The sequence below is a fragment of the Coccinella septempunctata genome, chromosome 1, assembly GCF_907165205.1.
Source record: "Coccinella septempunctata chromosome 1, icCocSept1.1, whole genome shotgun sequence".
In the NCBI taxonomy this organism is placed as follows: domain Eukaryota; kingdom Metazoa; phylum Arthropoda; class Insecta; order Coleoptera; family Coccinellidae; genus Coccinella; species Coccinella septempunctata.
In genome coordinates, this window is record NC_058189.1 from 221,357 (window position 1) to 238,684 (window position 17,328).

Consider the following 17,328-nt stretch of genomic DNA (forward strand, 5'->3'; position numbering starts at 1 on the left):
TATTTATCTTATGTCAAGTAGCTAAGATAGGTACTTAGCAGCTGGATTCAGCGCTCGCTGGGATTTTTGGCATTTGCTGCTATGAAAGGACTTTGTAAGGAGGGCGTACTTTATTGACATAAAGCAATGGGACCCCGGACTAATTCGAGTCGGCAATTATCCGGTTTGCCTACCATTGGAGGGTGAAATGAAGGCGGTGTTGCTGATGACAGAACTTGCGCAGATGCTGGACCCGCCTCTGAAATAACCCAGTCAACTCCCTAACCATCTGTTTCGTCTAGTAACATTGTACCCTATCGAGAAGCTATGTGCCAGTGTTTATATCTACCTACTTAATCTTTGTGTAAACTTTCCGATGTTGTGTATCATAATATTTAGTGAAAGCAAATTTATTTTTCAAAGATTGATTTGAGAGAAAACAATATACGAACAATCCAGTTGAAATAGTTGAGTGTTGACTAGTTGAGTAAAGAAAACCAGTTTTGGAGTAAAGTTTATCGGACGATCCACTTTGACGATGCATACGATTTTCACCGATCAAAATGCATATTATCGCACTAGTGCCGCACCTTATTCGACAGCAGCAGCAGCTGCAGCAGTAAACGTCTCGACTAATCACTATGCCTACGAACAGTATTCCCGATACGGGTATGCAGCATGGCACCATCAGCAGCATCAAATGACCAACACCAAAGACATGGTAAAACCTCCCTATTCGTACATCGCCCTCATCGCCATGGCCATTCAGAACGCAAAAGAGAAGAAAATCACACTGAACGGCATCTACCAATTCATTATGGAACGCTTCCCTTATTACCGAGAGAACAAACAAGGTTGGCAAAATTCCATCAGGCATAACCTGAGCTTAAACGAATGTTTCGTCAAGATCCCCAGGGACGATAAGAAACCGGGAAAAGGAAGCTACTGGACCCTCGATCCAGACTCTTACAACATGTTCGATAACGGGTCGTACTTGAGGAGACGTAGGCGGTTCAAGAAAAAAGACGCTCTGAGAGAAAAAGAAGAAGCTTTAAAAAGACAACAATTAAAGACGGAAACCCCTCCAACAACAGTCTTATCGCCGAGAGTCGAACATAAGGTTGAAGAGGCGAAAGCGAAATTTGTATATAAATCCAAGAGAGAATTAGACACTGACTTGACGCCCTGCATGAACAACAAATACGTGGATGCGAAATTCCCGATGAGTCATCAGCAGGACCATCTCATGGGAGACGTGGGACCGCCGATCCAGACCATAGATCCATCTACGGCGTTTTCAGTGGACAGTTTGATGATCAGCAGAGACCAGATGGGAATCCATCCGGCCTCAGGAAGACTGCATTCCCCAGCCGAAATTTATTCCTATTGTTCGAGTGCGACCAGTCCTCAACATCAGTACATCGCTGACGAAACGGCTTCAAGGTATGCCCCATGGTACAGCCCCGAGACCTCGCCGGAATCCACCACGGCCACACCTGGATACAGAGACATCATCTTCGACGGGGCCATCGGTCCGAGCTGTCAGTTGTCTAGTTTCAGACATTCCGGCGTTTCAACAACCCCACCCACTTACAAGACGACGGCAGGTTATTATCATCAATAATGTGCTGTTTAGGACGTTTTTATTTATAAAATTGCAATAGACAATGGTTGATGAGTGTACATTTATTCCTATTATTTATTATTTGAGTGCTTTTGTCATTCGATTTGAAGACTTTAACCCATCTCATCCGAATGTGATTATGTAAGTACGTTAATGGCAATTTTTTTTTTTTTGGTGCTGAGAGTCTGAGCCGTGCATTATTGGGTAGTGATTTCCTTGTTTATAAGAGAATATGAAAGAAAACTTAAATGTGATATTCGTTCAATATTAAAGATATTATGTACTCCTTACAAACTATTTTACTCGTTTCAATCAAGAACAGTTTTCCAACCCTAATCCTCTCCTTCATTATTTCCAAATTATTGAACTATCAATGAAGAAAAGATACTTGATCTTGAATCATGCAAATATCGATTTGTAATCAATTGATTGTATTGATTCTTCCAATAATGGAATATCTCTGCTATGAAATTAATTGTTTCGAAAGGTAAGTATTCAGAATTCTTTATTCCTATTGTTTGGTGAAAATCGGGTAATCCCCAAAAACACCCTTCAAGCTTTTGGCTTCTATCAATGAATAAAAGGGGTAAAATTGAACTGCAGTCAAGAAGTCAGAACTATGTATGTTGGTATACATATTTGAAGTTTAAATGGTTCTTTGGTTTTGGAAATTCAGTCCACGATATTCACTCACATTTTATGTATTTCAAAAAGCAAATTTGATACATTGATTAAAATTCCTCCTTGAGAAAATTATCAATAGTTTTGATTTGTTCTCTTCTAGGTAATGCTGAAAGTTTTACCTACGGCTAAAATGATATTCGAACTGCTACTATAAAGCAACAATTTATTGTAGAACAATTCAAACATTACTCGAAAGGTAATAGGGCTGAAATCATGCAGTTGAAAGTTTTGAGTCGGTACACACATTGATACTGGCTTTTGTTGCTGGAATTTCATCAATGTATGATATACATAGTAGTTTCTGGTAAAATACCTGAATAGTAGATGAGCGGATTCTAATTCACTATTTTCATTTAAACATCGAAAAAAGTATTATTCTTAGTTTATTATTATTAATATAAGTTTTTCTTATTCTTATTTCGGAAGCCAATGAAGTTGAAATCCAGTATCCATCAGCGATTGTCCTCCTACTTTCTGCTAAAATCCAACAATTTGTCAAGTATAGAAGTATAGACTCATAAAACTGCCACACCAGTACTTTTTACTGAATAAGATGAACTTTACCTTCATTCAGTAGTGGAAATTCGGTAAATTATACAGTTTATTAGCTCATGACACCAATTAGTGATTGGAGGCCCGGTAAAAAAATTTCTGAACAAACTATGTATTTTGAATAGTTCAAATTGCAATATTTTGAGGACTTGAAAAAATAACTTGGGTGTTAACACATTAAAAATTTTATTCGTTCATTCCCCCCCAATATCAAAAATACAAAATCTAAATTGAGGAATGAGTGGGTCAATTAGGTTGAGTTACCAAATAGCATGTTTAGCCACAGTATAGACACCATAGACACCAAGTTGGTGTCTATACTGTGGTTTAGCACCGTCCCAACAATATTGTGTGAAACTTAAGGACCGATCAGGCAAACACTTGATTACTAGGAAAGACGGAAAGGGACAAAACAGATGTTTTACAATGAGAACACCCACACTTCGTCCCATCATAAAAGTTGGAAACAAAGACTGAAGTTTTCAACGGTGAAATGCATAGCTGACATTCAACTTTGTTTCGAAAACATTCATATTTATTTTCTCCTGATTTCACTCTCACTTTTATTTTAATTACAATTTAAATCCCAATAGGTGGAAGGATTCACCCAATAGGTGAAATATTCTACTGCATCGGTGTCCAAAAATGAATTTTTGATGAAAATAATGGAATAAAGAATTAATATGTTATTTCTGAGAATTAGATGTAATTGATTGAGGAGAATTCAAATGGGTTGAATGTTTGACATGTAGGTACATCAATTTTTATAATTGCTTCCATCCAATAAGTACTATATGTAAGTATGCATTTCGCCATATTAAATTCAACACCTAAAATATGATAAGCCGTAATTTGATGAAAGAATCACTCTTTTCCTACCTCTATCAATATCCAAAATAAGGTTTGGCCTGAAATTTATAATCAGGAACTGGAATGGAAGGGTTAACAGGCAATTCTAGTTGGAACACTTGAATATTCAAGTGATAAATGCAAGCCTTATGCCCTGGAACTCACACATCTGTTCTCGAAATGATAAAATTTATGGTTCTCGGGAGCCATTGTTTCCAAATATTCGACCCTCTTCAAATTTTACTGCAGACAAGGGATGTGAAAAATCCAGGATGGAACATCTTATCTCGGTTCAGCGTAATATTATCAAAAGATGATATTTTCTTGAAACTGTTTATTCATTCATACCCAAAGGAATTTATTATAGGCAGAATTGAATTTTTCAGATGTTGAAGAAAAATACTATATCATTTAACAAGCATGATAACAACTTAGTTATAGGGCATTTGAGTTGTGAGAGTGAACATTTTTTGCGTCTAAAAAAAAATCTAAGTCTCAAAAAATGCTCATTTCACTCATGTACCTTCTAACTCAACTCTCATATTACACATCTCCTTCAATTCTTCAAAAAGCTTATTTGTATATTTCGTAGTATAACACCTACATTCTTTTTTACCTTAGATTCCTTCAAGGACATGAAAAAGTGGGGTTCAAATTCGGAAACATTGAGTTTTCGAGATTGCAACCATTTTGTGACTCCATGATTTGTAATTATGATTATTGTGACGAAAACACGGTGGCCCAAAAAGGACAATTTTCTAATGGAAAGTTATTTATGTTACAGCAGAGCTTTATTTCAGAATTATTTGAAAAAATTTGAAAATTTAACATTCAAACAACGCAGAGTTAGTGAAAGCTTAACTGAAATGTGTACCTAAAATACAGGGTGAGTCTTTGACTCGTACAAATATTTCAGTAGTAGATTCTTGAAGTCAAAAGAAACATTTTTTTCCTATACAATTTTTTCCGTTTCAATACTGATAAAAAGATATAGACATTTTAAGTTTTCATAATGAAAATTATTTCAATTTTCCAAAACATCACAGATATTTTTGAATATGAAATCACTCGAAAACAGCACATTATACGATAAAATATGAAGAATGAAGAATACTTTTATTTTACCTGTATCTTTTAAACCGACTCGATTCGAGAAAAATGGTAATACAATATTTTGAAAATTAAACTGTCGTGATCATAGACATAATAAATAATAATATCGGGGTAATAAGTCTATAGTCGTGATATGTAGAATAGCAGAATAACAGGAAAATGGAACAACCTGTTCTCGAGGTTATTGTGAAGGAGAAAAAAATGTTCTTATTGAAGACAAAACATCGTGAGAAAAAAAAATTTTACTTCAGACACGGTCGATAGGCTCATTACTTTAGGATAATATGTCAACGGCAAGATCTAACTTCGGTTAACCCTTTCGTGTGTTCGCACTGCAGTTCATTCAGCGTTGACTTCATTTTTCTCGTTTATCCCTATTAACTTTGAAAGACCCACAAAAGCGATAATACTAAACACATTTCTCTTGTGGAATGACGTTAAGCTGCGGAAGTTTTAATTTAGTACGTGCTCGGAAGTAACCATCTGATCTTTCCACCAGACTCGTCAAGGTAGGTAAGGTGTCTTTTCTACAGGTTTAGTCCGAATTTTCAATGGATGATCAAACTTTATCTGCTCACCAGTATTCGTGATATTCGTGAGACATTCTTCATTAATGGCTCAAATTTGATATTTCCAAGTGAGAGGATTCACATTTAAAACCAGTATTTGGCAGCTATTTTTAATAGCTTCTACAATATAAATATTTCATAATCCAATTTCAAAGATTGTTAAATGATTAAGGCAATTGAAAGGCACAAATAGAATTAAAAAAATACGTTTGGATTAAAACTTTTTTGTATTTATATGGTTGGCTAACGTTTCTGAACTAGGAGATTGGGAATATAATAAAAATTTTACAGGGCGTTTGCAGGAATTTTTCCCCTCTTATCAAAAACAGTAAACTTGTCGTGCTTATTCGATCTTGGAACTCTGTCCTCAGGTGTAGCGTTCTAAAATTCTCGAGATGGTTCTCAATGATTGAGGATGTAGAGCACTTCCAAAAACTGGGATCTCTAAATTCTCAGAATATCAGCAGAAACTTTTTCTTACGTTCAACAGGAACAGTATCGAAATTCCAGATTACATAAATTTCATTGAGTTATGCAAATTTATTTCTGTCCGACGTTCCCGCATATTCTCCAGAAAATCATCGGTTTCGGTTTACGTAAATGAAAGATATCGTCGGTTCAATAGGAGGAAAAGATTTACTGAGATAGATTTATGGATCATACCGCTATAAATACATATACATATACATATTCCCAATCTAAATATCCCAGCTCATTGAAAAACTATACCCGTCTTTTATGAATTCGATAGACGGCAATACATTCTGAAATTAAGAATGATTTGAATAAATGTATATTTTGTTGGAATATGCATAAAAAATAACAAATAAATTCGTATATCAGCGTTAAAAAAATCTTCGATAAGTATGTCTATGAAATACTGATACACTGTATCCCAATCATTTAGCAGTTTTCTTCTAGAATTCGAAATATTTTTAAAACACTGTTTCAAGATGTCCGCCTGAAACAAGTAACGTTAAAAAACGAAAAGTTGGCCGACCACTGACAAGATCTCGAAATTGGGACAATATACATATAGGGTGTAAATGAATAGTTCTTTAGCTCTTTAAAGATGGCACCTATGAAGTAATTACAAATTTTTTTCTTGAAAACCAGAAAACTGAAAAAAATTAAATTGAGTAGACATTCTAGGCAATATAATGATTAATATAACTTCATGAGAAATAACTAAAAAACCTTCAATAGTTCAGAGAATGAGAATGGTTACATATTACAGCAATTACACTATGTTTTGTATTTTTCAATTGAATCGATTATAAAAACTCAAGATTAAAAAAATTGAACAAATGGCTCTAATAATTCTAAAACTCACATTTCTCATACCTAATCAAGAATTCGAGGCAGGCTCAGTTGAAGCCTACTTGTTTCTGTGATTTCCATGGCACTTGCCAATGTAACAATGGAAATCACTGTAATAAGTTATATTTAACGTTAAACCTGTCTGAAATTATTTGTTAGTGAGAACGGGCATCAATCAATCTAATCTTGCCATTCCCTGAATAAAAACATGAAAATATGCAGAGATACCACTGTTTGTTGCTATCAATTCTTGTGTTTGGGGTGGACTGACAAAGTGGTTGTAATCATCAATCGTTTTAGACAGGCGATGCATCGCCATTCGTTGTAGAAATACCTGAATTTGTATTTCTACAGTTTGTATATTTGTATAATAGCTGGTTATTTGTATAAATGACGGATATCAATAAATATTTCGACATCGTTCGTGGAATAATCAAAGATTGAAGTATTTAGAAACTATAATAGGCAAGGCTTTATTCCAATCACGAATACCCAACTATCGTTCGCTCTTGTTATTAAAAAAACTCGCAAGTGGGAGTCAAACTCTCTTGGATGAGGGTTTGGTCTATCCATCATAGCGATACAAAAGATATTTCAGTAATTTCGATGTTTCAGTTAGAAAACATGGATGTTCAGGATTGAAAACCATCGATGTCTTCCTAAACTATGTTAAAACGTTCACTGGAAAGTTCACTCCATACAAATCGGCCAGCAGATTTGGAAATCAACGAAATATAAAAGTATATCCAGAAGCCGCCCGTTTGTTTCTGAAAACAGACTACATTTCAAGAAAACCAAAAAAAAATCTCTAAAATGACACCTCTACAAAATTAAAGAAGAATAGAATATTATCAACGTTTTCAAGAAGATGATTTTAATAAATATCTTTATATCTGATGAAAGGTGTTTCCAACTTGGAGGAAATCACCTATCAAATTTAGCCACTGTGCAATAATACAAAACGTTACTTACCATAAATTTCCACCTGAAGAGTGTAGCTCAATTCGATTGCATACTTGCATACAATCAGATCGAGAACTAGAGCATCAGGGCTGAAAAGAGAAGGCTATACCTCAGGATCATTAGATTATTCAGTGGGTATTGCCACACGAGTCCAATTCTCATCAAAAAGTGGAAGAAGTTGAATTTGTTGGGCAGGATATCATCTTGCGCTAGTCATCTGTGATCACTCAGAAATATCGAATTTCATTACTTGCTTCTAAACCAGGCATAACATTCCACTTAACTTGTCTGATTAAAAGAAACAGGAGCTGAATTGGGCAGTATAATAAGAAAGCATTCAGGGGGTATTGTATTTTGCTAAAGATTTTTTAATGTCACCCACTTTTCGTGACATCTGTAATCTCCACCTACGAGTTATGTAGCAGAATGCTCAAGGTTTATGTGAGGGAGAAAAATTTCGTCTTACAAGTTTAGTTAGTTTATTAATACTTTGTTTCTTGAAATTTATTTTGTGTTTGATAACCTATCAAGATGAGATGATATCTAGAAAACTAATGGATTTACGTTGATAGAAAATGTTTCAAATTGAGCCGACGATCCAAATAAGTAATTATAATATAAATACATATGTAGATTTCAACAGCCCTATAACTTTAATACAAGATTTTCTTCATAGCCCCTGTATATTTTGAAATAATTGAAAAACTGAAACAATTTTGCAATTGTTCCTAACCCTGTATATTTAGTGATCTGTTTGTAAAAAGTGATGGAAATGAACAAGAGAAATATCTGACATTTTTCGCAATTTTAAGGCAATACTTGATTGTTGGTTCTTGGTGTTTCATATTGAAGAAAAAATATTTCACTACTCTCATATTTCCATAATCAATGATTGAATTTCGAAAGAAAAATTTGAACCTTAAACTGACATTTGAATTATTAATACAACAACTATATTTTTAGCTCATTATTTTCCTTCTGGAGAATTGAGATATTTACGAATTTTGATGGGCTTTTAATACCCCATAATATAAATAAATCTTACTTATCATATAAATCGATGCGCTGAAATATTCTCGTCCCTGGGGATGTATTTTACAGATGGCCTGGAGCATATTTAACGCTGTCATCTAGACAGGAATGACGAAGGCACCTAAAATAGGTTCACCCACCTTCAATGACATACCTTGTGTTGTGACTGAACTATTACAGAGCGCTCTTAGGCAAGGGTTAGAAAAAATCATATGAAAATTATACAAGTTAACTATACTTTAGAATGAAATCGAAAGTGTACTCTGATGTGATAATTATTTTTTTCCATCAGTCCCTCAAGAAGTGTGGTGTCAGTTCGAAAAAATTTTACTTTAGAATAAATATCAGGGGAATATGAATTTTTGGGAAAAAATCAGATTATTATACCTGCAAAACCACCTGAGACCATATTCGGATTCGGCTTGAAATTCGAAAATAACAGATTGCTATTTGGGAAAGGAAATATCGAACTTGTTCCTAGTAACAAGTAATCGAAGAATCGAAAAGCTTTCATAAAATGAAAATCGAGAATATTGAAAACTTAAATCACACTCCCGGAAAAAATGTGAAAAATTTTCGAAATTAACATGAAAACCCGAAGAGATTAATTTCCAGGTGTTTGTCAATGTCTCATATCATTGTGAGAAGTTATTCTTCTACATAATACTCAAAGGTTCATTTTTGAAGCTGCATATGTACCTCGGCTTCGAATCAAATAGACTTACAAATATACAAGAGGATTTAACTGCTCGTTTTTCAAAGATCAACTTCAAGTAAACTGTCCTTCTTTTTTCCAAGAGTTGATTATGTAATCTGGATATTCCAACTTGTTGCTTAGGTAACCAGAAGGGGTGAACGCCAAGTAAAGACAACACTAGCTGAAATATTCAGTAAAACAGAGAGTTTCTATCCCTCGTAAGGATCCGCGCCACATCGATATTGATTTTTCACATTCCTGCAGGGAACAGTTGTTCCTGTTACTGGAATATATAACATATCCCTAGCAAGCCACAACGCATGAACAGTTTCTGCCTTGGATTTATCTCTGCTGAACGAAGCCACATTTTTCGATACTGCTCCTCTGATGTTGGCACCCCCAAACTCGAAAAAATTCAGGGTCGTTTGTCCATCAATTTTTTTCATTTATCCAGGTGCCGTTCAAATATGAAAACAGAACTTCCTAACGTGCTTTTTCTGAGCAGTACTTCCAAATTACGAAAAAAAGTCAAGATTTTCCAACTGTTACGAAATTTCCTTACAGTTGTTAGTGTTCTACATAAATGATTGAAACCACGTTGTCTATGAGGAATTAATTCGTATTTTGAAAATCTCGATGCATTGCAGAATAAATTTTAAAATCAGTCTGTTATATTTACAGTTATTCGACAAGAAGTATGCCATTACAACATTTTCCAAGAAAGAACGAGTGTTTATACTCTTATACGTATTTTTTTTGGCAATAATTCTATTGAAGCAGTATTCACTGAATCAACTAACTCTGTCGGTGTCCCCAGACATGGAAAATTCATCACTTATCATTTTACACTGTTTTGTTTTCGAAAACACCAGAGAAATTCATATGCGTCAAGTTTGACAGTTTAACATACGTTTCCATAGTAACGCAACCAATTTCATTGCGAATGTCAGAGCACCATTCATTTATGGATGAAATGATTCGTGATTTTTTCAAATCAATCAATATCTGTGGAATTTTAGACGATTTTCGGATAGTGTGTTTAGCTCGTAGAAAAAGCCACATTCCTGGACTCTGTGTTGCTAAATTTTGGCTTGCGCCTCTACTTAGGAATCTTCACAGTCGTCCAGGTTTGTTAGGCCATTAAATAATTTTCTCAAGTTTTTGTAAATAGAACGGAGTAAGGTTGGCACTTATGAAATGTCGTTAATGTCATAACGCCGTTGCCACAACTAATATCAATTTTTATTACGAAAATGCTGAAAGTGATTGAAAAAAAGAGACAGGGTTTCAGGAAGTGCTATTTAGAATTCATGTCCGCTCATTCAAATAGTTATACCCTGATATTCTAAAATCCGCAATACGTTAGCGAACATATTCAATGTTAGAGAATTTATATAATGTTTCATCTGAATCTAAACGACTTATATTTCAGCTGAATATTTCCACAATCAAAAAGATTGTGAATGAAGAGGATGACAAAGGATTTCCTTCTATTGGGAGACCCAAAAAAGTGGTGGCATTTGAGAATTTTATGTTTGAGTGAATTAATGCGAAAAGTTTACTACAGGATTTTCGATGAATGTCATCGTAGAATAAGTTCCCGAAAATTGATTTTTCTATTTCTCATTTGACTTGTCCTATACATTGTAAATGTTTTGAGGTACCAATAAATACCTAATTATTATTATTATCTATATCATAATGTATTAAGATGAACAGCCACCAATAAGTCCCAGTTGTCCTGTTAATTGTTCATTCATGTGAAATTGACTTGAAACTTTCTTTAAATCCTTTTACTTACATTAATGCAAGATGATTTTTGTTGAAGAATTTAACATTCTTTTGTAATTATCTGTTAATTCCTTCGAGAGATACCCATTCCCTACCCATTTGAAATCTACAATTGATGTAACGTATTCAATCTTCAGCCAAAAAAGATAACGAACATTAACTCTCCTCAAGCTAGTGCATATTATGATGTTATACTGAACTCTTGCATTTTCCATGCAAATAACTAGATTTGGTATGCCTTCAATCAGTTTGTATAAACTTCAATTATGTTCGACACATATTTTCCGAGGAGATTCGACATTGTGATAAATTATATAGTAAAATACGTAATGACAGAAACTTTTACGTAGAACGGGCAACATGCGTTGATTTAAAACCCAAAAATGTTTTGACAATAACCCCACATTTTCGTACTATACAGAGTGAACGTGTCAAATTTCCATGGTCAACCGAGTGCTAAAATAAAAGTGAATGGAGTATACAATGTAAGTTATATTCAGCCAATTATTCTATTTGTCTACTCACAGAATCGATCATGAAAAACGTTGGCAATTGTGAATTTGGCAATCCTTAATTCTAATTCTCTAATTCAGAAACAAAAAACTCAAGCCCATATTTCTCTTCGATTATAGATTAACGTCCAGTTTCATAATCGAATTTAATGTAACTTTAAGCTTCCTTTAGTGTCATTTTTAGTAGGGTTAAAGGAAGCTTCAAAATTAAAGCTACTTTAGGTTTGATTATGAAACCGGCCGTAAAAGTTGTATATGTACCTACTTTAAAATGAATATTGACCTGTTCGTACATTTTCCAATATAGAATGGTAAATACCGTGCTTTTTTACTGACACTGGTGTTTTTCAATACCTATTAGAACTAGACAATAAATTAATAGAACGTGAACGTTCCTAATGAATCATCCCAGTCACGGTTTCATTAAGCAAGAAACGACCTTTTAACATTTAAGGAATCGACAGAATCCCGAACAATTATGAGCACTTTTCAGTATGATAAACACATGTGTTCCATCCAGTCGAATCTCTTCCCAAAGTATTTCGTTACCGAATGATGAATGAGGGAGGCACAGGGTGTTTTTCATTACGTTTCCTGTTTCCGTGTGTGGTGCCAGTCAGTCTAGCAGATGAAGCCAGCCTCATCGTCATCACGTATTCAATGAAATATCGCTTGTTTTTCTTGGCGGTCCGCTTTGAGACTAGAATGTCAACAGAGGCATTCTGGGGATTAGGAACTCCACGCTGTAGGGCATGTCCACTAATATCAACGTCGTACCTTCGTGAATATTGTTATCGTACGATATTATTTTTAGGCAGGAAATATCTATTTCAGAAGAGAACTCGGTTCGGATCTAGGAATTATAAATCATATCGGACTAGGGAAAATGGTAATAAGGCCGGGGAGGTTGATAAACATAAATAAATATCCAGTGGAGATATCACGGAAAAATCCTTCGACAAGTGGATTCGCATTCCGGAGATCTTTGTCGGAACGTTTCTTCTTCCCCTGTTGCTGATTCCACAAAACCGAACGGAAATTCTGGGAAAAAGATTAGACTATTCCAAGATTGGTTTGGCGAGATGAAGGTTAGGTTAGGGAATGGAAATGGTTGAATTCATTAGTAAATATTCCAGCATTTCCTCAGAAAGAACGGCAAGTACCTTGGTAGGTAATATTCAAGGTGTGTTTAATTTCGTAATTTACTGAAAGAAGTTCCGCAGCATGCCATTCATCATGAAAAATACGTAACTCTTTTCTAACAAGTAGTTTTAATTTGAAATCAGGCAATTTTTCATAGACAATAAGTGAAAGGTTTGTCATGCACCCTGTACGAAGGTTGGAAGTTGGAGTTTTTTAAAGGCAAACCTAACGTTTTGTGTCAGAAATGTCACATTCTATTATATTAGGGGTGAAATAGTTTAACTTTGAATTCGAATAATTTTTTTTGGATCTTGAGGTCAATGATACAGTGACTTTAGTATGTACGAGGATGTAGCCAAGACCAGCTCCATGCATAAAAAAATATTGCGTTACCACAGAAACGAACATTAACTCATTAAAAGTGTCAGTGTGATGTTTGAGGTCAAAAAAGTAAACAAAATTGGAGTATCGAGCCATCATCAAGTACCTGTATTTAAAAGGATTAACAGGTAAGCAAATTTACGAAGACATTCTTAATACCCTTGGTGATCTATGTTTTTTGTATGCGACCGCAAGCTTCAAAAAAGGTAAATTTTCCATTGAAGATGATGACCGATCGGGAAGGCCAGTTTCTGTGTCAGTCTGAATATTTCATACGAACGCGTTCATCTGTTCATAATTCAATTTGGACATGAGAAAAATTGCTGTAAAATGGATCCCCAAATGTTGACCAAAAGCGTGCAAGGGTATAAGCATCGCGTTCGATCTGTGCTCGATTTGAAAACGATGTAGACTTCTTGAACCGAATTGTTACTATATGGATGAGACTTGGGTATCTATATTTCTACGATCCAGAAACAAAGCAACAATCGATGGAATGGCGACACTCTGGTTCTCCAAGACCTAAGAAGTTTCGTGACCAAAAATCTGCTGGAAAAGTTCTTGCTTCAGTGTTTTGGGATTGCCATGCAGTAATCATGATTGATTTTTTGGATAAGGGTGAAAAAATAACCGGAGATCACTATTCCACATTACTGACCACTCTACGTGACTGATGTTTCAACAAAAACATGTCATTTTCGCAGTGTAGTACGTACCTATTTGATTAAAGATGAAAGATGAAAGTTATAGGGTTGCCATTTAAAAAACTCATCTATAGGTATCCTCCACTCCCAGTAGACCGTGCATGACCTCATTCATTCATAAAAAGTTGCGCAATTTAATTTAAATATCGACTTGTTGAAGCATTTTTCTACGAAAAAGTAACTTCACTCTGACAGTTTCTCTGCATATACCTACTTTATATGATACAGGACAGGGATATCCTCATTGAAATAAGACAAAATGTCTACCGCTTCACTTGAAAAATAACAATTTCATGTAGCTGATTGGAAATAATCAAGAATAAACTGTCACAGATACAGAAGAGCTACAGTAGAAAAATAATATGCTAAACATAACAAGGTGATAACTTCCTGGTTAACAATCTATGAGCAATTTTCTGAAAAACAGCGCAGAGGGAAAAATAGAACATAACACATACTTAACTCTTGAAAAACTATCACAATCCTTTGCCATTTTCAACAATGCAAACCTTACAATCTATAAGGTAAATTATCATCTAAGATAGGTACTAAAGAAAACACAACTCAAAATTAAATGTAATTTGAAGAAGACAAGTTTATGACATCTTTACGATGTCTAATATTCGGAGTTGTTCTTGTAATTGTACATTCTTTCAAAACAAGCAGCTTACTCGTATATTGTATGTTCTTGAACGCAAAAACAAATTATTTTGGATTATATTATTTTTTTATATTTTATTTTATTGGGATATTCAATGTAATGATGTTTTCATGGACATTATTTGATAGGATTAGCAGATAGAGCGATTTCAACTTCAAAATGTTGAGATATTTATTTGATTCATTATAGCTATACCAAATATCACACTTGAAGAAAACCATTACTTCTTAATAATTGTAGAATTATAAATTGTGTATCTATCATTCCAGTATTCCACATATTTACAGACCAACAAAAGAGTTATAACGGAATACATATATAGAAAAAGCCTCTAGGATTTTCGTTAGAGGCAAATCTTCTGTGAATTCGCCAAAATATTACATCTCGATGAAATGGACAGGAAGCAGGAACATTTCCGTCACTTTGTTCCTGAGTTATAAATTGCATCCGACAGTATACTTCAAAGCAGACTCGATGAAAATATAATCAGACTAGTTCTATAATTATTTGAAAATTGCTGGATCATTCGAAAAATATTTCACATGTGAAAATATTTCCATACATCCGATCCAATTCAGGGTCTTAGAACACATGGAACGTATTTTGAACTAATTCAGTTCAATTCAGTATTGCTGAATTTATAATCAAGCTGATATAACTTACCTTACTCCTGAACTAGAATCCATTAGCATACAGCAACAACCTAAGCCTGTTTCTTCCAGAAAGAAAATCGAGAAGTAAGTATACATAGACATATGACTAAATGTTTGTGGTATCTCACACAAAAACCCCACAATCCTGCTCGACAATACAGAGGATTCTATAAATAGTTACGTTGAATTAAGACTTCAGAAAGAGTTTGAATTACCAAAAACATTCCTTATTCATAACTTAAACTCATCTGTTAATGATCAAAATGATGAAATGGATTTATGAAAGTATAATTTGAATATTAGAATCATTAGTTGTAGTGCATAATAAAAAATTAATTGCTTTTAACCGGCTGTTGAGGTTGTACCTCTCGATGGACACTCCTAAAGTGACTAAGTGTATAAAATCAACCTTTTTCAATAGAATCTTCTGATCCATGATGAGCTCCCCAGTATAATTTTCATATCCGTACATATTTATAATCGTCCGTGTTCTCTCCTTTCCAAAATGACTTTAGTCTTCCATGTAATCTTGTTCACCTTTATACATTCCCATACTGAATAAACATACACGTTGGGATATAAAAAAAGCCTAACCAAACTCAACACAGGAATATATCATGAGCTTCCACTACGTAAACAATATGCACCTAATGACAGATTCCTCATTTACATCCTACGAAAATATATATGAAAGTGTAATCCTAGGGAATTATTTTTGATGGAGAAATATAATTCAGATACGGCCTGCATATTGTAAAGGATGGTGGGAAGGAAGGTTGTAACATTGAGAAAATTCTGTTTGAATCTTTTCCAGAGTAGGTTCCTGGCAACGAACATATGCGGCAGTAATTTTATTACTTATAGTATAAACATCGGTTAGAATATTTGCTTTTGGTCGGATATGTTCTGGTATCGGGCTTCGTGTGAGGTTTCACGCACTCACTCATTTCAAAACAAATCATAAACCCTTATAAACAAATTAGACAAGTCTTAAACCGATAATAATCCGTTCTGAAAAGGTAACAAAGGTCTTTTCTCATCAATAAGATTATCCCATATAAAAGGGCTTCTTTGAAGATGAAATGTAACGAAGATAATTTTGGAAATCGAGGTGTTGAATAGTTCTGAGGAATATTATTTCCGTATTTTCAGTCAACTCCCGAAATAGGGTTCAGAAAAAGCTTAATTTTGCACTGCGTAAGCGTCACTCATTTGATTGAGTAAAATTCGAATGTTATGATTGAAAATGTAGGTAATCTAAACCTAATGAGTTCAATGGAAGATGTTTGAGAAAACGGGGAAATGTACTGACCGCATTCAACACAGAACACTAGCTTAAAATATCATACCTACATACAATAAGGAAATTTGAGTTATCTATACATATAACATGTTCTTTTTATTGGGGATGAATAAAAGACTAAATTGAGTTTTTCTGTGAATTTCAAAGTTTTATTTACCAATATACAAAACAATATTGTCGGTTTACCTGTAAATATCAAAGAAACAACATTTGAAGCCTTCAATTACAATATCTTTTATCGATAACGGAATTATTTTAGAAATCAAATTTAATCCTGCACAATTATATCAAACTAGCTGACCCGGCAAACCTAGTTTTGCCATTTAAATTATTTCTAGGGTAGATAATGATAACTAACTCATCGTGATTGCTCGATTGGTCGTAAGAAAAAGGAATGCCTTTTTTTCTGTTCTGTACAATTTTTTTTGGGAATATTTTGTTATATAAACCTTGCCCTAACAATAATAAACAAAAAAAAAGAATTGTCCAATTTGGTGAGATCGTTTGAACAATGAAGCATTTTGAAGTAGATTCTCTTTTATTAATATAGATAATACGAACTTCAAATATGACAAAACTTGGATCAGGTAACACGACACATTCTACTTGAAAAGCAATATTTTCTCAACATCTCCACCCTTGGAGAGAAACAATTTACTGAATTTACAAACGACAATGTATGTAATGGTTCACTCTTCGATTCTTCTTCGAATATGTTGATTTTGAATCCTTCTTTCTATCCAAGTTTTTTATCAAATGCATGCACCGAATCATTTCTTTCATAGCAATAATTATTCG

The 17,328-nt window shown here is 34.2% G+C and overlaps 1 protein-coding gene across 1 annotated transcript; it reads left to right on the top strand.

The window, feature by feature from the left end:
* Positions 1 to 256: 256 nt before the first annotated feature.
* On the top strand, positions 257 to 1,884 carry LOC123316401 (fork head domain-containing protein crocodile). The gene has a single exon (XM_044902464.1). It carries the CDS (start codon positions 518 to 520, stop codon positions 1,601 to 1,603), a length of 1,086 nt encoding a protein of 361 aa, XP_044758399.1. The 5' UTR covers positions 257 to 517; the 3' UTR covers positions 1,604 to 1,884.
* The last annotated feature ends 15,444 nt before the right edge of the window (positions 1,885 to 17,328 follow it).

Bases quoted from the DNA above. Each gene is read 5' to 3' on its own strand.
- LOC123316401 (XM_044902464.1), top strand. From the start codon at position 518: ATGCATACGATTTTCACCGATCAAAATGCATATTATCGCACTAGTGCC.